The following is a 23,993-nucleotide window of genomic DNA, read 5'->3' as shown; positions in this document are numbered from 1 at the left end:
AAGAAAAGCTGCGGAAGGCACATTAAGAAGGATGGAATCTGTCCATATAAATGTCGTCTGATTCCATCAGTGTCCAGCGGAAAAGGGGAATGGGAAAGGCTTTGTCTGGTTCAAGTCGATGAACTGCTTTTTCTAGGCTGATGGGGCGAAGCCCACTCTGTTACTAGACATGTCATAGACAGAATAATATTCCTTGAGGAAGACGTCTCCCAGGATCCAGAGCGGCTGCCCATTCTGGGAGGCCAGGTATGTGGGCTCAATCCCCACTGTGCAGTAGCCATTATTCTATCGGAGGGAAAAACAGAGAGAGGTCGCATCAGGGCTGTTGTTTGACGAGGCAGAGGGCTATGTAGGCTAGCCACGGGAACCCCAGCAGAATTAGTGGCAGTTTTGCAATGACTGATGGGAGCAAGAGCAGGCCCTACAATGGGGTGGGCAAACGTTTTGGCCCGAGGGCCACATTGGAGTGCGAAACTGTATGGAGGGCCGGGTAGGGAAGGCTGTGCCTCCCCAAATAGCCTGGCCCTGCCCCTATCCACCCCCTCCTACTTCCCACCCCCTCATAACCCCCAACCCATCCAACTCCCCCTGCTCCTTGTCCTCTGACCGCCCCTTCCCGGGACCCCACGCCCCAAACCGCCCCCCACCCCCTATCCAAATCCCCCGCTTCCCGCCCCCTTACCATGCTGCTCAGAGCGGCAGGAGCTCACAACCACGCCGCCGGTGGGCCAGAGTGCCAGCGGCGCAGCGAGGTGAGGCTGCGGGGGAGGAGGGACAGCAGGGGAGGGGCCGGGGGCTAGCCTCCCCAGCCAGGAACTCAGGGGCCAGGCAGGATGGTCCCACGGGCTGGATGTGGCCATAGTTTTCCCACCTCTGCCCTACAAGCTCACACTGTTGGAATGCAAACACCCGACCATTTACAGTGATGGTAAGAACAACAGGAAAACAGAGGGGCAGTGCAGGAGAAACATCTCAGCGTTTGCACAGAAACTCTGACTCCCTGCTGGGCCACTCTCTCTGTGAGATAAAGGTGTTTTATGCTGTTAAAATAATACATACGTTGAAGACATAGGCAAAGGGGGGCAGCGGGAACTGGGATCCGCTGATGACGAAGGTGATGGTTGGCATATTCTGAATATTGTTGCAGTTCACCACGTACTGTGGAAACAAAAGACAAATGTGGGTTACGAATGTGACAATCGAGAGCAGAAGCTGCCCTTACAGGGCCTCCAATATAGGCGAGTAGCATTGCCAGGTATTGACCCTTCTATCCAACAAAGGGGAGAAACCACCCCGCTGCACTCCGCCCTCACTTGGGCAGCAGCTTCACCAACCGCACACATGCTCCCCTGCCTTGCAAGCCTGCTTCAGATCTCCTGCTGATTTTACACTGGGCCAGCTCCTCAATTGGTGTAAATCAGCATAACTCCAGAGCTGTGCTGATGTACACTAGCCGGATCTGGCCCACAGACGTCGGTAGAGTTACTTCTGATTTACACTGGTGAAAGGGAGATCAGAAGCTCTCCCCCCAAACTGAGGAGAGACCTTCTGTTCCCCAGATGGAATTAGTGTTTAGCTTTAAGATTCCAGCCCCTGAGCTCCTCTCAAAACCCTTATCTGATCACCCAAAACCCATCATTCTCATCTTCTTGTGTCTTAAATTCCTCATGTCAGGCATTGCAAAATCCCTCACAGACCTCCTCAGCAGCATGGCAAGGCACCTGTTGCTCCTACCTCTCCATTGGATTCCTGAGCACCCACAGCCTGCAAGAAGTACCCCATGTACTGCTGTGGGATGGTGAGCAGAAACGTTCCAGTGTCCACAATAGCCTGGCAGCCTTGGCTGCACCAGCCAGTCGCCTGCTGTCCGATAGCAAACCTAAGGAAGGAAATACAAGAAACATCATTATAGCAACTTGTCTGCAAAAGGAACTGCCTCTGATGCAGGATGAGACAAGGTTTTGGATACACGATAATCTGCAGCTCAGGGACCCTTATTCTATACAGCCAAGCATTGTCGCTGGCCCCGATTCAGCAAAGCACAGACGCACATGCTTAACTCTTAGTACAAGCTTAAGCCCATCTCTTTCATCAAAGCACTTAAGCATACGCCTCACTTTAAGTAAACGCTTAAGTCCCATTAACATGAATGGGATTTCCTCATGTGTTTAAAGTTCAAATTGGTTTGCAGAATAGAGGCCTAGGTTAGGAGCTTTTATTATTACTAGAACCAAAAACCTGGATCCAAACTCCTTTTGAGGGTGCCTGAAATCCAGATCCGATCCAAATTCATCCTCCTCCACAGAGAGCTTGAGTTGATACAGGACAACTGAATCCACTCATTACAGCCAAAAAGGCTCCCTACAGACCGTAAGGAGGAAAGGAAAGGGTGGGAGGAGGAGTTGCAAACGAAACTTACTCCTGAATACCAATCTGCCAGTAAGCCTCTTGGGTCACGGGTGCCCATGTAATCTGGCCAGAGAACAGCTGGGTGTCAACGCCTCCGAAGATGATTTCTCCTCCATAATTATATGTTGGTTGGCTGGAAACACGCATGGTTACACATGTCAGACATATGTTACACAGAAACTACCCTCCTATGGAGCAGGAGCTGTAACATATATGTGGATGGGGAGTGGGATGGTATGTGTGGTGTGGGGGGGGAGGTCAATGGTTAGACAGAGAGAAAATAAATAGAGGGGTACTTATGGTAGTAGACAGACAGACAGACAGGACATAAGAACAGCCATACTGGGTCATACCGAATGTCCATCTAGTCCAGTATCCTGTCTCCCAACAGTGGCCAATGCCAGATGCTTCGGAGAGAATGAGCATAACAGGTAATCATCAAGGGATCCATCCCCTGTCACCCAATGGATGAAGAGACATAGCGGTGGGTGGGTGGGTGCGCAAGCAGATGTATAGATAAATAGAGTCAGATAAAGAGTGGGTGAATAAGTTGGTATATGATATAAATAGAGAGAGACAGACAGACAGATACAATGAGAAAGAGAAATGGAAAAATAGAGTGCTATATATGGTAACAGACACAGAGAGGTGGGTTTTGAGAGAGAGAGAGATCTTACCGGGAGAAATAGAAACTGAAGATGGGTTCAGTAAGCAGGCCCTGCTTCAACATGTCCTGCATAGGTGTATAAGACCCCCCTACTGCCAAGGCAGGATAAGCCATTCCCAAAATCCCATCGAAATGAGCATAATAGAAGGGGCTGGTAGGTTCATCTTCACTCAGACCAAATTCCTGATTGGTGATGGCAATGTTCTGGACCTAGCAGAGAAGAAAATAATTGCTGTCACCTGGAATCTTACACAAAATTAAGGAAACGAAATCAGATGTCTGTGCCATCTAATGTTTCTGATCAATTCAACTACACCCAAATAAGCCACTCTTAAACAGACATAGGACTGTCGACACTGGAGTTTGCACTGATTTAATTAAATCGGTTTAAGTTCACACCTTAACTTAAAACTGGTGCAAATTTCTCATGTACACAAGCCCTTATTATGTCCTCTATTAACAGGGCCCAATCAACAACTTAAAAATCAAATGTACAGGACCAAATTCATCCCTGGCGTCACAACGCTGAAACCAATGGAATCCAATCATGGATTCATTTAGCTCATAAAGTGCCCTCAGATAAATGTCCCATGCAGTAAAACTAGAGCAATGTATCACATATTCTAGAGAAAAGTTTTATCAATGACCTCTACTGTTTTTAATACTAATGCAGTCTGATGATTTTAGAGATGCAGCTCAAATAGATTAGAAAACATGCCTTATAGCAATAGACTCAAAGAGATCCATCTGTTTAGCTTAACAAAGAGAAAGTTAAGGGGTGCCTTGATTACACCCTAAAAGTATCTCCACGGGAACAAATATTTAATGATGGACGCTTCAAGCTAACAGAGGAAGGTCTAACACGATCGAATGGCTGGAAATTGAAGATAGACAAATTCAGACTGGAAATAAGACATACATTTTTAACCAGGAGGGTAATTAACCATTGTAACACATTACCAAGGGTTGTGGTGGATTCTCCATCACTGGCAATTTTGAAATCAAGGCAGGATGGTTTTCTAAAAGCTCTGCTCTAAGAAATATTTTGGGGATGTACTATGGGCTGTGTTATACAGGAAGTAAGACTCCATGATCATGATGGTGCCTTCTGGTCTTGGACTGTGTGAATGATGATGCAGGATAGGGCAGTGCGTATTTCACTTACTGTCACTGTATCGTAACCCAAAAGCACAGTCAGGCTGCCACTCCCGTAATTCAGGGTGTAGGTCTGTCCGTTGTTGGAAAAGGTGGATGACTGGTTGGGGTTGAATCTGGCATGATTGGCTAGATTAAAAACAAGATCATGGTGACTCTCTTGGATTTGGCTGCCTCCCATCCAGCTGCTGACTGAGAAGCCTGACAAGGCAGCACCTCCCAACAGCTGACTTCCCGGTGGGTGGAAGCACATATCCAAGAGTTAGCCCAGGAGTTTTTGCACAACAGAGAAGAGCACTAATGCAAATTGCGTCACCGCATTTTTTAAGGTCCGTCTTCTGTACCTACCTGTCTGTCAGGAGTTGGGGCCTATAGCAGAGCCAGCCAGCAGAGCGCAGCTGGCCTGTGGTAGGTGGCCTGATTGCTGTGAAGAGGCACCAAACTAGCTCCTAAGGCAGCTAGCTCCTCAGAAGAGGCAGTAAACTAGTTCCTAAGACTGCAGACTAGCTCCTTGGTTCTGGTATGGGGCCTCTAACTCTGGTTCAGAGCCTGAGCTCCAATTCCTGACTACCACCTCCTCCTCTAACCTTTAGGCCTGACCCCTGCGCTAGCGTCACCGACATTATCCATTTATTATCTCTATTGCACCCATCACCAGAGTAGCTAAGAAATTTGGGCAAGATCCTCTGTTGTTGTAAATCAGAGTAGCTCTTTTGAAATCAACACACCTATGTCAATTTACATCAGCTGAAGGCTGGCCAATAGTTATGCCATTCAAAGCAGTTGTTGTCTCCCAGTGTGACTCCTTGAACTTCAGAATACACTGCCACTGTATTTTCCACCGAATGCATCCGATGAAGTGAGCTGTAGCTCACAAAAACTTATGCTCAAATAAATTTGTTAGTCTCTAAGGTGCCACAAGTACTCCTTTTCTTTTTTGAGAATACACTGCAGCATCGCCGCTGACATTGTCGACAACGTCTTTAGAATACCATAATACCTTTTTATAAGGAAAGGGTGATCCATATTGTCGCCATAGCTTAGTGAAGAGCTCCAGAAAGGGACTAGCAGATGTGGGTGGATGACATTCCCAAGCCTGTTTGAGAGGACTAGTTCTTCTTGCCTGATTGGAATTTGACTATGCTTCTCAGGAACAATGCACCCAGGACATGCACCCACTGAATGCTAAGGAACTAAGCAGTACTCACTGCAGGCCTGGCTCTGGCAGTACGTAGAGGGCACCCACAGGTTGGAGGAGCCGGTGTCGAAGAGAACCAGGAAGTTCTGGGGCGGAGTTCCAATGCTGATCTGTCCAAAATAGAAGGACTGCAAAAGAGAGAAGACGTGTGGCCAGGTGGATTCCTTTGCACTATTAATCATTTTTAAACAACATTTTGCTCTTCTCTAACTACTTCCAGCTGAGGATCCAAAAGGTTTTTAGCGCCATTAATGAGCTAAGCTTCACAAGGGATGAGAGAAGACATTTACCATTATTCCCCTATTGCATACTGGACAAAGGAGTCATGGAGAGGGGAACTGACTTGTCCAAGCTCACCCAGAATTCAGTAGCACAGCCAGGAACAGACCCCAGATTTCTTGACTCCCAGCCCTGTACTACAATCCTAACACCATTCTCTGGAAAGGTCCCAGAGAACATACAGCAAATACTTGAGAGTAACAAAGCAGAAAATAAACAGCAGAAGCCAAGCGCTGCTTTTTCTACAAATACTTGCAGTTTTCCAAGGTCCGAGAAGAGGGATCAAAACCTTCTATTGACTTATCACCATAAAGAAGAAATAAGTACTACTCTAACGGGACCAGACGAGTACATAGATTTATTAGGTAATTATGTGGGTAGGAAGGTAATAAGGAAGGAATAGCTAGTTAAAGCTATAGAACAGCGAAGGAAGAGAAAGAGAGCCTTAATACTCACATCCAGGTAGTTAGCTATTGGTTCATCAGCAACATTGTAATTATTGAAGTGGTACTTTCTGGCTGGATCAACTTTGTGGTTCTTCAGGAAGTCCTCCAGCACTCCCTTCTCCTTCATTACCTCTCGAGCAGACTTGCCTTTCCTCAGTGTGACTCTGCACAGAGTGAAGAAGAGAACTCAGAAATCAGCAAGGAAAGTGTTCACCTTTCCGTCATCTGTCATGTTGTCCCTGCCATGATGCTGTTCCCTCATCTTGGTCAATGTTTTACCACCCAAAGTGAGGAAGCCCTTGCAGAGGCATAAGTATATTTGCCCATATCACAGAAATAGTGAAAGGTTTAAAGAAAGATAAGGGCATGGGCTTAACTGAATACAGAAATGCGGATGTCTGTCTATTACCTATCTAGGTACTTCTATGTCCTCATCACGCCAGAGCTGGCACTGGGATACTCACCTCACCAACCCCTCTGAGAGATGTAGGCAAACCAAGGCCAGGATGAACCACTTCATAGTGCTTGATTTCTCCACCAGCTAGTTCCTGTACAGAATGTGTCAGTCACCGGAGCAGAAGTGGGCTGAAGTCTGTGATATGGAGTCCCTACTTTTATACCGTGGGTATTGTACCCAGGATACTGCCCCGTGTTCCATTAATTGCTGACACCCAATTTCGTATATCACCGCACTAATCCAATGTGAACACCTGTGTATTTAAAAATTCATTTATTTTCTTGGGTGCTGAGATTATAAAGCAATTAATGCCTTTGATAACAAGATCAAATGACTGAGGTCCCATAAGAAGGAAACTTCTGCTTCTAACAAAGGAATGTCTTATCAAAAAATCAACACACTGGAATATTATCTGTTTGCTTCTAAAACCGGCTCATTCTTTTCAAAAACAAAGGAAAACGTTCTTTAGAATGAATGGAAATTGATAATACTAATGAAGGGGCAGTTATATAAAGTATATACATTTATATAAAATTTATTTTTTCCTACAAAAAATTTTAATGAAAGGGAAACATTTTAATTTGCATCAAATTTTCTTGACCTTCCATCAAAAAACAAAAACGTAAACAAAAAACAATGTAAAGTGTTTGCTTTGCTTTTCTTAAATTTTTTTTTTTTTAAATTAAAATATCAGAATTTTATCTGGAGCAAACTTCAATTTTTGTGAAAAAGCCATTTGCTCGTTAAAAAAAACAAAAAAACTTACGACAAAAACTTTTCAACCAGCTCTAATCTGAAGTTACTCCAACCCACCTACTGCTGGAAGGCCTTGTCGCCACTAGGGAAAAGGTATATGCTTACCTCAGAAAAGCTGACACATGAGATTAAGGGCTTGTCTACATGGCAAATTACTGAGCAGCCAGCCAGGGTGTGATGCTACAGGGCCCCAACTTGCTATGCACTAACATCCCACACGGACGCTGCTCCGGGACACTGAAAGTGCACGAGTGGGGCGTGGCGTTGTACTATTTGAAAGCATAGTACACCAAGCCAAACCCCAAGACTTTCTGTGCACTGTAGCAGTGGCAATTACTGCGTGGCAGAAAGATGCACTGTAGATCAACACCCTCGCTTGCTATGCAGTAATTTACCATGTAGATAAGCCCTAAATTCAGGTAAAATCTTGCAAAGAAAAGGTGGTGTGATTTTAACACATGACCAGGAAAAGGTAAACCATAGGCTCCACCCAAAAACCACAGTCTTAATCTTGAGCTGCTCCAACATGTGAATACTCCTAACTGTCTTGTTATCGTGAGGATTTTACCACCTATCAGCAAACACGAGGCAGGAAAACCCGGGCTTAGAATTCTGTGGAACTGTTTTCCCAGGACAGGATATGAGCTACTCCCACTGATTGCAGCTGAGGGCACCATGCCTGACAGCACAATCTGGCCCCAACTTCCTCAGGAATTACTTCAACATAGGTAAGTGCCATTGATACCAACTCACCTTCTGTAACATGAACTCAGGGGCCAAGAAGTCCCACAGTCCTAGATCTACGGAAGAGAAGAATGAGGGGGGATTTGATGGCTGCTTTCAACTATCTGAAAGGGGATTCCAAAGAGGATGGATCTAGACTGTTCTCAGTGGTAGCAGATGACAGAACAAGGACTAATGGTCTCAAGTTGCAGTGGGGGAGGTTTAGGTTGGATATTAGGAAAAAAATTTTCACTAGGAGGGTGGTGAAACTTTGGAATGCATTACCTAGGGAGGTGGTGGAATCTCCTTCCTTAGAAGTTTTTAAGATCAGGCTTGACAAAGCCCTGGCTGGGATGATTTAGTTGGGGATTGGTCCTGCTTTGAGCAGGGGGTTGGACTAGATGACCTCCTGATGTCCCTTCCAACCCTGATATTCTATGATTCTATGATCTGCACAGGGTCTCAGGACAAAGCTCATTGTGAGAATGTAAGAATGGCCATACTGGGTCAGACCAAAGGTCTATCTAGACCAGTATCCTGTCTTCTGACAGTGGCCAATGCCAGGTGCCCCAGAGGGAATGAACAGAACAGGTAAATCATCAAGGGATCCATCCCCTGTTGCCCATTCCCAACTTCTGGAAAACAGAGGCTAGAGATAACCAGTCCTGTCCATCCTAGCTAATAACCATTGATGGACCTATCCTCCATGAATTTATCTAGTTCAAAGAGTTCCACAGGTTGACTGTGTGTGGTGTAAGCCTTCCTCTTCTTGCCAATTGAAATAATAGGAAGGGTAAGGCTTCCAGGACCTCTCCAAGATATCACTGTAGCTACACATGTGGGCCTTTTTAACCCCTTCTTGGCTGCTGGATCCAACATGCCCTGACAACAGCTTTCTACCTGTCCTCTGTTTGAACAGATGTAACACAAGGAGGCCCCAGGGACATCGGAGAGCAACAGGGGCGCAGGCAGCAGTGCATTGGGAATAGTGTTACCCAGGGTTTTCAGAACCCAAAGCAGTGGTAACTTAATTGTTTCACGGCAGGCGGTGTCAGGAATAAATCAATGGGAACACAGCGCTTCCACCTGATGAAAATTGATACAAGTCAGCATGTTCTTATCTAAAACTATAATTTATTAGATTTATGCACACACAGACATAAACAATAGGTTTAGAACATCCCAAATTATTACCTAGAATCTGAGATGGTATGTTAGAGGGCTTTCCCTTCACTCTCTTCCCTGGTTCTTGTCACGTAGACAGAAAGCAGAAGACCAGAAGTCCGAAGGGCAGACAATGCAATATTTATTGGGGTTAGTTTCCAAGCAAGCATATTCCGAAGCCCTTCGCACCAGTCGGGCTTATCTCTATACGCTGATAGTGTCTGTTCCCCAGCATTCCCATCCCAGCAATGACACCGCAGAGCCTTTACTCCGTGTCCCCCTTCCCAGCTCTGACGCCACAGAGCCTTGCCTGTGTCCCTGTTCCCCGTTCCCTATTCCCGGTTCCCATTCCCCCCCCTTAGCAAACATGATTCCAATTTCCCTTTCCCCCACTTCCTGTTTGACCCCAGTTTATATAGTAATAGTCTCAGCTATACCTTAACCAATCACTTTACTGAAATTTAACTAACCAATCCTAACATATTGTAACATAATTCTCTAACCAATTATATCCTACTACCCTAATTAACTTACACCTAGCAAAATTAATTATACAGCAGACAGAAACAATTAGAGAACCAGACAGATTAACAATAGAAAAGTGGGGGCCATAAAGGTAAAACAATACAGAAATGAGGTTTTCACAACCACAACCATTGATGAGTGATTTCTTGCCAGACAGGATGCTATCAAACTAAGTTTTCTTTAACCATCTTAAGATCTGTTTCTTTATCTGGTGGTGATGGGCACTATCAGGACAGGATTGTCTTCCTAACAGCCCAATGCACCTTATTTCAACGTGACTGGTTTGAATGTGAGGATGTGACCGTTCGCTTCCCAGCTTATGGCTGCCCCTGCTGCTTACCCAAAGGCCTTAGCCGAAGAACAAGGCCTCCGACTATCCTAGTGAGAGAAGGCCCATACACAGGCAGACTGTGATTTTGATTCTTTGTTTTTACACCTCTGTAACTAGCTAAGTGATAAAAATACACCTAAGTTTTTAAGGTATAGGCTTTCACAGGCAGGCCTAAATATCTATATTCTAACATGGTATTGAGTAATTTGCGGCAGGGACATGATGGCCGGTTGCTTCCCCAGTGGGGAGTAAGGTGTCAGGAAAAAGTCTCTCAGGAGAGCTTCAGAGAACTGCTCCAAAGTACAGTCTTATCTAGTCTTTTTATAACTTAACAAAACACAGTGACCCTCTACTGGATCATCACCTCTCCTAACTTCATAAACTACTTATCAACACACATTCCTAACGATCTTAGTCATAATAAGCTTCTCTATCAAAGGCGTCCAAATTCAAGGTTTTCATCCACTTATTTTCTTTCAGGCTTAATTTGTTGACTCTTTTCTCCTCTCCTCCCATTCTAATTGGCAGAAACTGCAAACCTACAGGTAACTTTGACCTTGCTTCCAGGAGCTCTGCTTATTCAAATTAACCCTTAACAATGTGGTGTTCTGTTTTATTAATTCATGGTGGCTGAATGCACACAATACGGTTGCAATTAGTGTGACCAAAATCTGGGGTACACTCCCCCCTCCCCTCAAATCCAGGGCAACATTAGCACTCTTTCTCGGTTTTGCTTTGGCACATTCATGCCTTCTGGCTAGTTTATGAAGCACTTTCCTTTCCCAGCCTTCAGACAAGGGAGTTTCCAACTCTCTGCTCTCTATAGATACTGCCACAGCAACACATGTTCCTCAGCGTGCCAAGATGCTCCCTGGTGGCAAACAGTTGGATCTGAAATGAGGGGCATTGGGAATTGAAACAAAGAACCCCAGCTCACAGCCCTTGCCCTGGCACATTTCTACATCTAAAAGCTTTTCATTCCCTTCCTTGTGCCAAATATAGAGGCCCAGGGACATTTCTCAGTGGTAAAATGATGGGGCCAAATTGGGCTTTCTTGCATCTGTGAAAATTGTGAGTAAAGGAAACCCCACTAACATCTGTGGAATCTTGCTGGTTTTATGCCAGTGTAAATGAAGCAGGATTTGACCCTTTGGGTCCTTTATGCTGATTGTTTGCATTCAAGCCCTCAGGCTTTGAGGTCACCATGTGCTTCCCTTCCCTCAGACAGAGTGGGCTGAAGAAGAATGGGCTGGGAAAGCAACATTTAGAGATAGACTCCCAAAGCACTACTAGAATGCAGCTGCTTCTGGGGTGGATGGCAGCAGCTAATTAGCATAGAACACAATGCACAACTATGAGGAAAGAGGATATTTTGTCCAAGAGGCAGTGGCTAGTGCACCGGGCTGGGATTCAGGAGACCTGCACTATTGTCCCAGCTCTGCTGCTGATCTGCTGAAAAAATCAGTGTGCCTCTGTTTCCCCACCCCCCCTTGTGTATTTAGGGTCAGCTCTTTGGGGCAGGGACTCTCTCTTCTATGTCCGTACAGCACCTAGCACAATAAGACCTCAGTTTCAATTGAGGCCTCTAGATGCTACTGTAATATAAATATTAAATGATAATAAGCAAGTGCTCCAGGGTAAATCCTTAACCTTACAAAAGTGCTCTGGAATCCAATAACGATGGATTATAAAGTCTCATCTAATGGACCCACAGACATAGTAAAACACACACACACAATGCTGGAAGGGCTGCATTGCATCTTCCTGGAAATTCTAGTCTAGTCTAAACAGGTTCTTATACCATGCTCATCACCATAATATCAGAGCGCCTTCCAGTAGCACACTAAGCGACAACATGGTTTAGACACGAACTAAACTATGCTGTGGACTGTAGTATCTAATTTCTCTCACGCTTTCCTGCCCAGATTCCCCTTCTCCAGTGGTAGCCAAAGGCTGATTTGCAAACGCAGCATTCGCGAGCAAGGCAACCTCTGGTGAACGATGGCATTTCAGCGAACAGTTCCCCACACCCATCAGCTTCATCATATGAGAGAACCCCCATCCGTCCTGAGTCGTCAGCCATCCTGGCAGCTCTTCTGCCAGCCTGGGCTGCACCTCCGAATCCTGATCCCACTCAAGTCAATGGCAGAACTCCCACAGACTTCAGTGGGAGCAGGTTTCACACAGCTGCTGTCTGTGTTTTTTTCTAGTCCGTCACCTCTCTAAGGCTGAGCTTGTGTTTCCGTATTAGGTTCTGCACTGGCAATATGTGAAACAGTAACCAGCCTTAGGCAAAACTAAAGCTACTTAAGTGCAGTCATGGGAAATCAGGAACTCCATGTACTAGGGCTGTTGATTAATCGCAGTTAACTCATGTGGTTAACTCAAAAAAATTAATTGCGGTTAATCTTAGTTTTAAGCACATTGTTAAACAATAGAATACCATTTGAAATTTACTAAAAAAAATTTGGATGTTTTTCTACATTTTCAAATATACTGGTTTCAATTTCAGCACAGAATACAAAGTGTACACTGCTCACTTTATATTATTTTTTTTACAAATATTTGCACTGTAAAAATGATAAACAAACGAAATAGTATTTTTCAATTCACCTCATACAAATACTGTTGTGCAATCTCTCAGTCGTGAAAGTGCAACTTTCAAATATAGGTTTTTTTCTTACATAACTGCACTCAAAAACAAAACAATATAAAACTTTAGAGCCTACAAATCCACTCAGTCCTACTTCTCGTTCAGTCAATTGCTAAGACAAAACAAGTTTGTTTATATTTACGGGAGATAATGCAGCTCACTTCTTATTTAAAATGTCGCCAGAAAGCGAGAACAGGCATTTGCACGGGACTTTTGTAGACAGCATTGCAAAGTATTTATGTGCAAGATATGCTAAACATTCATATGTCCCTTCATGCTTTGGCCACCATTCCAGAGGACATGCTTCCATGCTGATGACGCTCATTAAAAAAATAACACATTAATTAAATTTGTGAATGAACTCCTTTGGGGAGAATTGTATGTCTCCAGCTCTATTTTACCACACTCTGCCACATATTTCATGTTATAGCAATCTCAGACGATGATTCAGCACACGTTCATTTTAAGAATACTTTCTCTGCAGATCTGACAAAACGCAAAGAAGGCACCAATGTGAGATTTCTAAAGATAGCTACAGCACTCAACCCAAGGTTTAAGAATCTGAAGTGCTTTCCAGAATCTGAGAGGGATGAGGTGTGGAGCATGCTCTCAGAAGTCTTAAAAGAGCAACACTCTGATGCAGAAACTACAGAACCCGAACCACCAAAAAAGAAAATCAACCTTCTGCAAGTGGCATCTGACTCAGATGATGAAAATGAACATGCATCAGTCCGCATTGCTTTGGATTGTTATCAAGCAGAACCCAGTCATCAGCATGGACGCATGTCCCCTGCAATGGTGGTTGAAGCATAAAGGGACATTTGAATCTTTAGCACATCTGGCATGTAAATATCTTGTGACTCTGGCTACAGCAGTGCCATGTGAATGCCTGTTCTTATTTTCAGGTGACATTGTAAACAAGAAATGGGCAGCATTATCTCCTGCAAATGTAAACAAACTTGATTGGCTGAATGAGAAGTAGAACTGAGTGGACTTGTAGGCTCTAAAGTTTTACATTATTTTGTTTTTGAATGCAGGGGTTTTTTTGTACATAATTCTACATTTGTAAGTTCAACTTTCATGATAGATTGCACCACAGTACTTGTATTAGGTGAATTGAAAAATACTATTTCTTTTGCTTTTTACTGTGCAAATATTTGTAATCAAAAATAAATATAAAGTGAGCACTGTACACTTTGTATTCTGTGTTGTAATTGAAATCAATATATTTGAAAATGTAGAAAACATCCAAAAATATTTATATAAATGATATTCTATTATTGTTTAACAGCACAATTAAGTGTTTTAATTGTGCGATTAATCACAATTAATTTTTTAATCGCTTGAGAGCCCTAACATGTACTTTTCCACTGGTTAGGGTAGTCTTGGATAGGAACAGAGCCAGCACCTCAGGACGTCTATGCGATGATAATAGCATGTAAATACAGAGCGCAAACAAGATCTTTACCTTCTTCACAGCAACCACATTTTGGACTGCTATCCCCATCCCATCTGAGAATCTCAAAGCCTATTGCAAACATTAGGGGATGAAGCTGCCCACATCCCCTTGCCAGCTAGTCAAGCATCAGCGTCTCCATTATAGCTGTGCAAAGAAAGGTCATTCTGGGCTACAGAAGATTTCCTAATAGAAACAAAAGGAGGATTTAATCCATTGTTCTCAATGGGAGCTGCTATGTGCTCAGCTGTTTTGAAATTGGGGCAGAAATGGATCACCAAGAGGTTAATTTCCTCCTTTATACCTAGGTAGCAATTGGTGTGTGTTAATAAGGTTGTGATACCACAAACAAACAGCTGGGCTCAGTCTTCACTCAACAAACTCCAAAGGCAACAAAAAGCAATTTGACTCTTTGCAGTTTATTCACAATAATACATTTGGAGAGCACTGATTGTTACCCACAAGCCAAAAGCAAGCTAAGGCTATATGCAAGGTACATTAAGAATGATTCAATTTATCCATATGAACTCAGTCTGATCCCAACAATGTCTGGGAGAGAAGATTTAGACAGGAAAGGGAATGCCTTCATCCGGTTCTGGTGAGGCCTGGTTTGGCTAGGCTGATGGGGCAAAGCCCACTCTGTTAGCCATATCAACGACAGAATAATATTCCCTAAGGAAGATGTTACCCAGGATCCTAATTGGCTGCTCATTCTGAGAAGATACATAAGTGGTCTCAACCGCAACTCTGCAGTAGCCATTGTTCTGTAAGGGGAAAAAAGAGATAGACACGTCTCTAGGGATGTATAGGGTGCACTCTAGGGATGTATAGGCTGCACTCTGACGCGCCAGTGGAATTTTTAGGAGCTTCGCAATGGTTTTGATGGGAGCAGCAGCAGGCCCCCATAAGCTCGCATTGTGGGAACACCAATACCCCATCGGTTTTTGAGTGCTGTTAGAAATGACAGGCAAACAGAGCTGCAGTGTGGTGGGATGGAGCAGGAAAGGTCTCCGTCTTTGCACAGAAGCTCTGTCTCCCTGTCTGACACCGGTGTATGTTTCATTGTCTCTGTAATACAGAAGTTGGTTTTGCCTTTAAAGTGATACATACATTAAGGACGTAGACGGAGGGGGGCAGCGGGAACTGAGATCCGTTAATGACAAAGGTGATGGTCGGCATGTTCTAGACGTTGCTGCAGCCAGCCATATACTGTGGAAGAAAAGAACAAGAGGGGGTTGAGACAGTTACAACCTAGAGCAGAGGCTGCTCCCAACATCTACCATTCACCCAACTGAGGGCAGAAATTAGAGCTGGGAGAATTGTTTTGCTGAAAAATGGAGCAAAACTATTCATGAACTTGATCTGATAGTTTCAGCTGGGGAAAGTTTTCTCAAGGCCAGGAAACCATGTGCCAGTGCTCACATGTGTTCCCTCTTTATAACCTTTGGTGAGGGCCCTTTCCTGGGAGGTGGGAAATCTACATTAAGATCCCCACTCTGTAGCAGGGACTTGAACTCAGATCTCCCCTGTGCCAAGTGAGTGCTCTAACCACTAGGCTATTGCAAAGTGCGTTTCTCTCAGTCTCTCCTGTTGAAGCTGTTCCATTTCAACATGAGAATCAGGCAGAGAATGATTTAAATCCACACCTCTTACCCATCAGGTGAGTGTCAGTAGAGAATTCGCACTCATTTACTCTCTCTCTCTCTCTCTCTCTGGCACTATAAATATTTAAGCATTTATACAAAGTGGAACAGCTTCAACAGAAGCGATTGAGAGCAACCCAGCCCTGTAAGCCTGTGACTTGACTCACCCCTATACTAAACTTGCCTTGAGTGAAACTCAGGGATTTCACCACTAAAATTGAGAAAAAATTACTCCAGTGTTTAAGGCATCCCTCAGGAATACCCCTAACAAGGGTTGTAACACCAAGGGCTGTAAAATAGAGAAACCCAGGTGTTGGGAAGTTTTAGGGGGGATACAGAGAGACCCCAACAAATGGTAAAATAGATCAGATAAGCTCTGACCAGAGAATTTATGCTGACCATCTGCACAAACAAATAAAGTCATAAATACGTTACAATTCGGGCATGAAAGATAAAGCACAAAAAAGATTTGAGCAGGGAGGAGGAAACATAGGTGCCAGTGCACAATAGGTTAAATTTTTCTGCCTAGGGGGATTGAATAATGTAATAGGGTTAGTGAAGTTAAAGGCGGTCGCTAGTTTTACCTATATAATGCGAATAAAAAGCAATGCTCTTTGGGAACCATCTCCAGAGCTAGAACTCGGACCCCTCTGCACGATCATGATGTGCAGAGGCATCAACCAGCACCCCCAGACGAGGGAATCCTGACGGGGTGAAGTTTGTCTCTATATTGGGAGTGGTGAGCATAAGAGATTGGCTTGGCATATGTGTTCTCTGTACGTTGCTAATAAATAGATGTTCAGAGCACAGCTGTGTAAGGCTCTTCACTGGGAAAAGATCCCGCAGACCCATATGGCCCTGAGCATCGTGGGTAAGGGCGGGTACTTAAATTGACCAGGTTTTCCTTGAGCCCCGTGAGTAAGGGTAGGTGCTTTACACCTTAAGCCCTTGGTAGGGAAAAGGTGGGCTACCTAAATTAACCGGGTCACGCCTTGAGCCCTCAGTAGCATATAGATGCAGTGCCCTAGATTTTTGCAGGTAACAGCCCAGAATAACCTGGCCCTGATGGTTAGAGCACTCCCCTGGGAGAGAGGAAGATCTGAATTCAAGTCCCTACTCCAGAGCAGCGATTCAGACCTGGGGCTCTCCCATTCCCTAACCATGGGACTATAGGTTATCAAGGGAAACGCTCACACCAGGTATGATGGCCTGACATGAACTCTTCCAATCTACTGAAAAAATGAACCTTTTTTGGAACAGAACCAAATATTTCCCCCAAATTTTTGGTTGGCTGAAGAAACTGCAAAACCAGTTATTCATACAGCTCTAGGAGAAACCCCTCTGCAGCACTCTGCCATTACATGGGCAGCAATTCACCAGCCTCACACACGCTCTTCTGCTTGACGTGTGGCCACCTGCAAGGTTACGCCCAACCAGCCTGCTTCAAATCTCATGCTGATTTTACACTGGGCCAGCTCTTCAGAGTGTGTAAGTCAACGTCGCTCCAGAGCTATGCCCATTTACACCAACTAATGATCTGGCCCACTGACTTGAGCAGAATTGCTTCTGATTTACACTGGGGAAAGGGAGATCAGAAGCTCTCCCCGCAAACTCAGGGGAGACTTTCTGTTCCCCAGATGGAGTTAGTGCTGTCACCAGCTTTAAACCTCTGGTTTAAACCCCTGAGCTCCTCTAGGAATCCTTGTCTGATCACCCAAAAACCCATCAGTCTCATCTTGTATCTTGGATTCCTCGTATCAGGCACTGCAAAATCCCTCACAGACCTCCTCGTCAGTGTGGCCAGGCACCTCTTGCTCCTCCCTCTCCGTTGGATTCCTGAGCACCCACAGTCTCCAGGAAGTCCCCCATGTACTGCTCTGAGATGGTGAGCAGAAGTGTCCCGGTGTCCACAATGGTCTGGCAGCCTTGGCTGCACCAGCCAGTCGCCTGCTGTCCAATAGTAAACCTAAGGAGGGAAGCCCAAGAGACTTCACTGGGCACGTCTGTCAGCCACGAGAATGCCTCTGATGCAGGCTGAGCCAAGAGTACAAGGCTTCTGATACTCGATAACCTGCAGTTCAGAGACCCTTATTCTATAGAGCCAAGCACTGCCATTGGCCCCGATTCAGCAAAGGATGGCAGCACATGCTTAACTTTCAGTGCGGGCTTAACTCCCTCTTTCTTCAGCAAAGCACTTAAGCATGCCCCTATCTCTAAGTAGCTGCTTCAGGACTTAGACATGTTTAAAGATAATACTTAAGACCTTTCCTGAATTGGGGCCTACAATAGGCGCTTTTAGCATTACTTGAACCAAAACCCTGGATCCAAAGTCTTTTGAGAGAGTGTCTAAAATCCAGACCCAACCTTTATCCTGGGCCAAGATCAGACCTTGTGTAAGTAATAATCTCTCTAGGCTAGCTAGAGAATGACACAGAATTCCTCCTTTTTTCAGTCTCCGGCACAGAAAATTTGAGTTCACGAAAGGCAGCTGACTTCATTAATTACAGCTGGAAAGACTGCCCATGGACAACCAGGATGAAAGGCTCATGCCCACATTAATAAAGGGGGAGATTGCAAGTGAAATTTACTCCTCAATACCAATCTTCCAGTAAACTTCCTGGGTAACAGGAACCCAGGTATTCTGGCCAGAGAACAGCTGGGTGTCAATGCCTCCCAAGATGACTTCCCCTCTGTAATCATACGTTGGTTGCCTGGAAACACAAATAGTTAAAATATCAGACAGCGATCAGATTCTGACCTCTGGAGCATGGGGCATAAAATACATGTGGATGGGGGGCTGGGTGATGGATTGACAGTAAGAAACCAGACTAAGGGGTAAATATATGGTGGGAGAGAGAGAGAGAGATGGAAATATAGACCGAAAATATATAGGAGAAGTGAGAGAGAGAGAGAGATCTTACCATGAGAAATAGAAATTGAAGATGGGTTCAGTAAGCTGGCCCTGCTGCAGCATCTCCTGCATAAGTGTGTTGTACCGCGGTATGGCTACAGGAGGATAAGCCATTCCCAAAATCCCCTCAAAATACGTGTAGTAGAAGGGGCTGCTAGGCTCATCCTGACTCAGACCAGATTCCTGGTGTTCAATGGTGATGTTCTGTATCTACCAGGGAAGAAAATCATTGCCTGCGGCTAGAATTTTATCCTAAATGTTGACAACGAAAACAAGTAACCATTTCATTCTCAAGGGTGGTTGACTCTCAAGACAGTCCAGATCTGATGCTTCTCTGAGCAGCTGCATATGCTCCATATGGGGTGGGAGTCAGCTGAAGACAGTGTCTCAATCAGAGAAGAAAATTCAAGGCACAGCAAAATCGGGAAAAAAACATAGCCAGAGAATTTGTGCCTAGTAATTGTCAGTATAGCTAGCGTTATTCCTAACTGACCTATGCACTGGTTAACTCAAGGCTTGTCTACTCAAGAAAGGTGCACGACTTTAACTTAAATCACTTTTTAAACCAGTTCAGCTAAACTGATGCAAACTCCTGTATAGCAGCTCTTCTCTCGGTTTAAGAGTGGCTTTATGTCACTTTGCTTAACGAAGCTAACCCATTCTTATGTTCCTGATCAACTTTAATGACACCAAAATAAGCCACTCAAAACAACACAAGGGCACCCACACTGGGGTTTGCACAGATTTAACTTAATCGGTTTAAACTCGCACCTTAAGTCAAAATTGGTGCAAGTTTCTCATGTACACAAGCCCTTATTATGTCCTGTATTAACAGGGTCTAATTAACAACATAAAAATCAAATGTACAGGACCAAATTCACTGCTGGTGTCACAACTCTGAGGCCAGTGGAATTTACCTCATAAAGTGTCCTCAGATAAATGTTTCCAAGCCCACTGCAGTTAAACTAAAAAGATGTATCACATATTCCCGCTGCTATGTGGGGTACACGCTTCAGTAAATTGCATTCAAGACAAGACATTACTAACCACAACCCCATTAATCCCAGTGACGTCTGATGATGCCAGAGACACAGCTCTAATGACAACGCGTGATGGGGGTGGTGGAAATTTCACTTACCGTCACTGTGTCATAACATAAAACCACAGTCAGGTTTCCAAACCCATAGTCCAGGGTGTAGGTCACTCCAATGTCAGAAAAAGTGGATGACTGGCTGGGGTTGAACCTTGCATGATTGGCTAGATTAAAAACAAGATTGCATCATCATGGTCATTCTCTTGGGTGGCTCCAATGTGATTTGAGCCAGTCCCATTCAACTGAGTGCCTTGTTGCATTTCCCAACAGCTGACTTCCCGTGGAGTGAAAGAACTAGGCTGACCAGACAGCAAATGTGAAAAATCGGGACGGGGGGGGGGGGGGTAATAGAAGCCTATATAAGAAAAAGACCCAAAAATCAGGACTGTCCCTATAAAATCGAGTCATCTGGTCACCCTAGAAAGAACAGGGCCAAGAGTCAGCCTGGGAGTTTTGATACGACTTTTTTTAATGCCCATCTTCTTTATTTACCTACCTTGTACCCGTAACCATAACATTTAAGAATTATGGGCCAGATCCTCAACTGGTGTAAATAAGTATAGCTCTACTAAAGCCAATTTATACCAGCTAAAGCTCTGGGTAATAGTTTTGCCATTCATAACATTTGTTGTCTCCCAGCATGACTGCTTAAACTTTAGTATACACACTACAGCATTCTACAGTGCAGTATCTCAGCTGTAGAGTTTTGGACTACTATTTTACAATACTGTAGTACCTTTTTATAAGGAAAGAGTGATCCATACCGTATTCAAGGCTTCGAAAAGAGCTCTAGGAGACTAGCTGATACCTTAGTATGACATTCACAAATACTGTCTGAGAGGATCATTTTTGGTTTGCAAGATGCTGTATCTTCTTGCCTAGTTGGAATTGGACCTTGGTTCTCAGGAGCCATGCACACAGGACATGCATCTACTGAATATTTAACAGCTGAGCAGTACTTACTGCAGGCCTGCTCTGGCAGTACGTAGAGGGCACCCACAGGTTGGAGGAGCCGGTGTCGAAGAGAACCAGGAAGTTTTGGGGCAGAGTTCCAATGCTGATCTCTCCAAAGTAGAAGGACTGCAAAAGAAAGACAACGTGTGGGCAGGTGGATTCCTTTGTGTTCTTAATCATTTTCCAACATTTTGACTTCTCTAGCATCTGACATTTGAAGATGCCAAAGGTCTTTACAGCCTTTAAGGAATTAAGCTCCACAGGAGTGGTCCATTATTTTGCATATGGGGGAATCGAGGTATGAAGAAGGGAAGTGACTTGCCCAATTCACCCAGCAAGTCAGTTGCAGAGCCAGGAACAGAACTGTGACTCCCAGTCCTGCACTATAACCATAAGCCCAGTCTCTGGAGAGACACACGATGTGTCCCAGGGAATACACAGCAAACATTTGGGAATGATAAATTAGGGGGGGGAAGCAGGGCAACCTAGTCTCTGCTTTTTCTCCAAACAGAAATACAATTGGAAGCAGAACTTGTGTGTTCATTGTATTCCATGAGATTTTTTTCATCCAAACCACTTCAAAATAGTTACAGATTTCCAAGGATTGAAAAGAGGGATCTATTGACTTGTGACCACAGAAGTACATTGATTGACTAGGTAATAAAGAAGGAAAGAAGGCTAGTAAGACTACATAAAGAAAGAAGAGAGATGGAAAGAGAGCCTTAATACTCACATCCAGATAGTTGGCTATTGGTACATCAGCAACATTGTAATTATTGAAGTGGTACTTCCTGGCAGGATTAACTTTGTGATGCTTCAGAAAATCCTCCAGAACTCCTTTCTCCTTCATCACCTCTTGCATAGACTTTCCTTTCTTCAGAGTGACTCTGCACAGAAAAAGAGCAGCTCAGGAAATGGTTCGTCCTCCCAAGTATCTCTCATGTTGTTCCCCTCTGTATCCTGCCATAATGCTGTTCCTTCCTCATACAGCTCGGTGTGTTACCACCCAAAGTGGGAATGCCTGAGCAGAGGCAGAAATAGATTTACAAATATCATACAATTAGTAGTACTTTGTAAGGAACATAAGGATATGACTTAAAGAATAAAGAAATGCTAATCTATTTACTATGTGGGCACTCCTCACTACAATATCCGTTCTGGAATACTGTACTCACTGCTCCATTATCTGCTGGCACCCAAATTCCTATATCATAGAGCTCACCCAGCGTCAACACTTGGTGTATTTTATTTCTCCATGAAGCATGAAGACATTTGTTTCTTTTGTCGGGTGCTGAGATTGTAAAGCTATTAGCATCATTGACTGCAAGATCAAACAATTAAGATCTGCTCAGAAGCAAACCTCTGCTCACAGCAAAAGAAAGGTTTTTGTCAAAATGTCGACACACTTGCGCATTATCTGTTTGCTTCAAAACTTCCTTGCCAAAAACGAAGAAATCCGCCGCTGGCTGCAATGAATGGAAATTTGATACAGTTATCTCTTTTTGACCCTAGTGGTTAGCCAAAATTCAAGGCCTAGCTGATTGTTTTGCTTAGGAGAAGAAAGTCATGTTGGAATCAGATATTTCTTTGATGCAATCTGGTTCACTTACAAAAACTGTACGAAGTCTTGTTTCCCTGAAAACAACAAGAATCAAACATCAGGAGACAGTTTCTTTGCTCACAGTTCCAAGCCCCTTTCTAGCTAGCACTTAGCCCCAAAATCTCTCTCTTTCTAGGCTCTGTCTCAGAGCCATGCTCCCAGGCCTTTTCTGAATTTGTTTCTGTGGTGTTTCTCTTCTTCCCTCACGCACACAGACACACCGCTCCAGTTCAATCGATCCCCTGGTCCTGAGTTTATCAGATTACAGTTAGAGCTGTGTGAATAACTGATTTTTTTTTTAATCATTGGATGTACCAAAAAAAATATATATTTTGGGCCAAAGTGCATTGGTCAACCCAAAACAAAGCCTTTGGTTTTGCTTTTGAGCTTTTAATAAATAAACAAACAAACTAGGAGTACATTTCTAAACAAAATTTGTTATGAATCACTCAAAAAGTTTCATTTATAAAATGTCAGAACTAAACACTCATTTGTTTTTTCAACTGAAACAATTTGGTGAGTTTGAAACAAATTTTCAAAACATTTTGGCTGAAACAAATCTGTATTTTTCATGGAAAATTTTCAGCCAAAAAATTCTGCCTGCTGTGATCGCAACAGAACTCCCTTTGGGCCTCCAAGCTGGCTCCTACTCCAGTCTTGCCTGTGGTTTTGCTTTGGGTGGAGGCTTCTATTGTTTCAGGTATTTATGCCTTTAAGGAGTTCCATCCTGATTTACATTTATCCTGAATGAACGGCCGCTGTTATGCCTACCAGCTTCAAGGAGGTTTAACCCAACCCATAGCAATCCTAATGGTGGAGCTGAGTAGTTATATGAGGTTACATTAGCTAGATTCTGCTCTCATTTACCCCAGTGTAAATCTAGGCCATCTCTATGCTACGACATCGGCAAAACTTATGTTGCTCAGGGGTGTGAAAAAAAAACCACAATCTTGGTGACATACGTTTCACCGGCATGAGTGGTAGTCCCACCAACATAGCTACCGCTGCTCATTGGAGGGGATTTAATTATGTTGATGGGGAAGCTCTCTCGCACTGGCATAGAGCAGCTACACAAGAAATCTTATAGCTGCATTGGTACAGCTCTGCCGCTGTAAAATCTTTCATATAGACATAGCCCTAGAATTAGAATTGGTCAGTTCGTTTTTTTTTTCCTGTAAAAAATTTCCATGTACATGGAAACATTTTATTTCCATCAACATTTCTTTGACTTTCTTAAAAAAACACCCAAACTTTTAAATATTTCAATTTAAAGGTGTGTTGGGGTTAAAACAAAAAAATTTCAAAGAAATCCAAATTTTTGAGGGAGATTTTGAGGTTTTCCATTTTTGTCAAACCACCATTTGTTATTATTAAAAAACAAGAGACAAAAAATTTTCAACCAGCTCTGATCTGGCGTAACAGATGTTGTCTTCACGGGAAGCCCTGGTCTTCACTAGGAGCGAAGGTGAGTTCTTAGCTCATCCTAGCTAGCACATGGTGACTAACTGAGGTAAAATCCCAGTGAAAATAGTTTTAACCCTTGGCTCCCCATAGCCTTCACCTTGAGACTTGC

At 43.9% G+C, this 23,993-nt stretch overlaps 2 protein-coding genes across 2 annotated transcripts; both read right to left on the bottom strand.

Moving 5' to 3' along the window:
• Positions 1 to 22: 22 nt before the first annotated feature.
• On the bottom strand, positions 23 to 6,674 carry LOC119846239 (pepsin B-like). The gene is made up of 9 exons (XM_038379631.2): positions 6,619 to 6,674; positions 6,165 to 6,318; positions 5,440 to 5,557; positions 4,242 to 4,360; positions 3,087 to 3,286; positions 2,420 to 2,542; positions 1,735 to 1,879; positions 1,060 to 1,158; positions 23 to 285 (listed from the first exon to the last, which is right to left on the bottom strand). The coding sequence occupies exons 1-9, from the start codon at positions 6,672 to 6,674 to the stop codon at positions 133 to 135; spliced, it is 1,167 nt and encodes a 388-aa protein (XP_038235559.1). The 3' UTR covers positions 23 to 132.
• An 8,061-nt stretch (positions 6,675 to 14,735) lies between these two features.
• LOC119846530 (pepsin B-like) lies at positions 14,736 to 23,395 on the bottom strand. The gene is given in 9 exon segments (XM_043500724.1): positions 14,736 to 14,983; positions 15,330 to 15,428; positions 17,678 to 17,828; positions 18,451 to 18,573; positions 18,784 to 18,983; positions 19,912 to 20,030; positions 20,826 to 20,946; positions 21,554 to 21,726; positions 23,383 to 23,395. Coding segments are annotated over 9 exon segments (1,149 nt in total). The 3' UTR covers positions 14,736 to 14,833.
• Between the last annotated feature and the right edge of the window lie 598 nt (positions 23,396 to 23,993).

The sequence above is a fragment of the Dermochelys coriacea genome, chromosome 21 (genome assembly GCF_009764565.3).
Source record: "Dermochelys coriacea isolate rDerCor1 chromosome 21, rDerCor1.pri.v4, whole genome shotgun sequence".
NCBI lineage: Eukaryota > Metazoa > Chordata > Testudines > Dermochelyidae > Dermochelys > Dermochelys coriacea.
The sequence above is the reverse complement of the archived record's forward strand: the minus strand, read 5'-3'. Positions and strand labels throughout refer to the sequence as shown.

Excerpts from the sequence above, each read along its gene's own strand:
- LOC119846239 (XM_038379631.2), bottom strand. The coding sequence starts at position 6,674 with ATGAAGTGGTTCATCCTGGCCTTGGTTTGCCTACATCTCTCAGAGGGG. Across the intron at positions 5,558-6,164 it reads CAATAGCTAACTACCTGGAT|TCCTTCTATTTTGGACAGAT; the intron begins GTGAGTATTAAG and ends TCTCTTTTGCAG. Across the intron at positions 286-1,059 it reads CCTTTGCCTATGTCTTCAAC|AATAATGGCTACTGCACAGT; the intron begins GTATGTATTATT and ends TCCCTCCGATAG.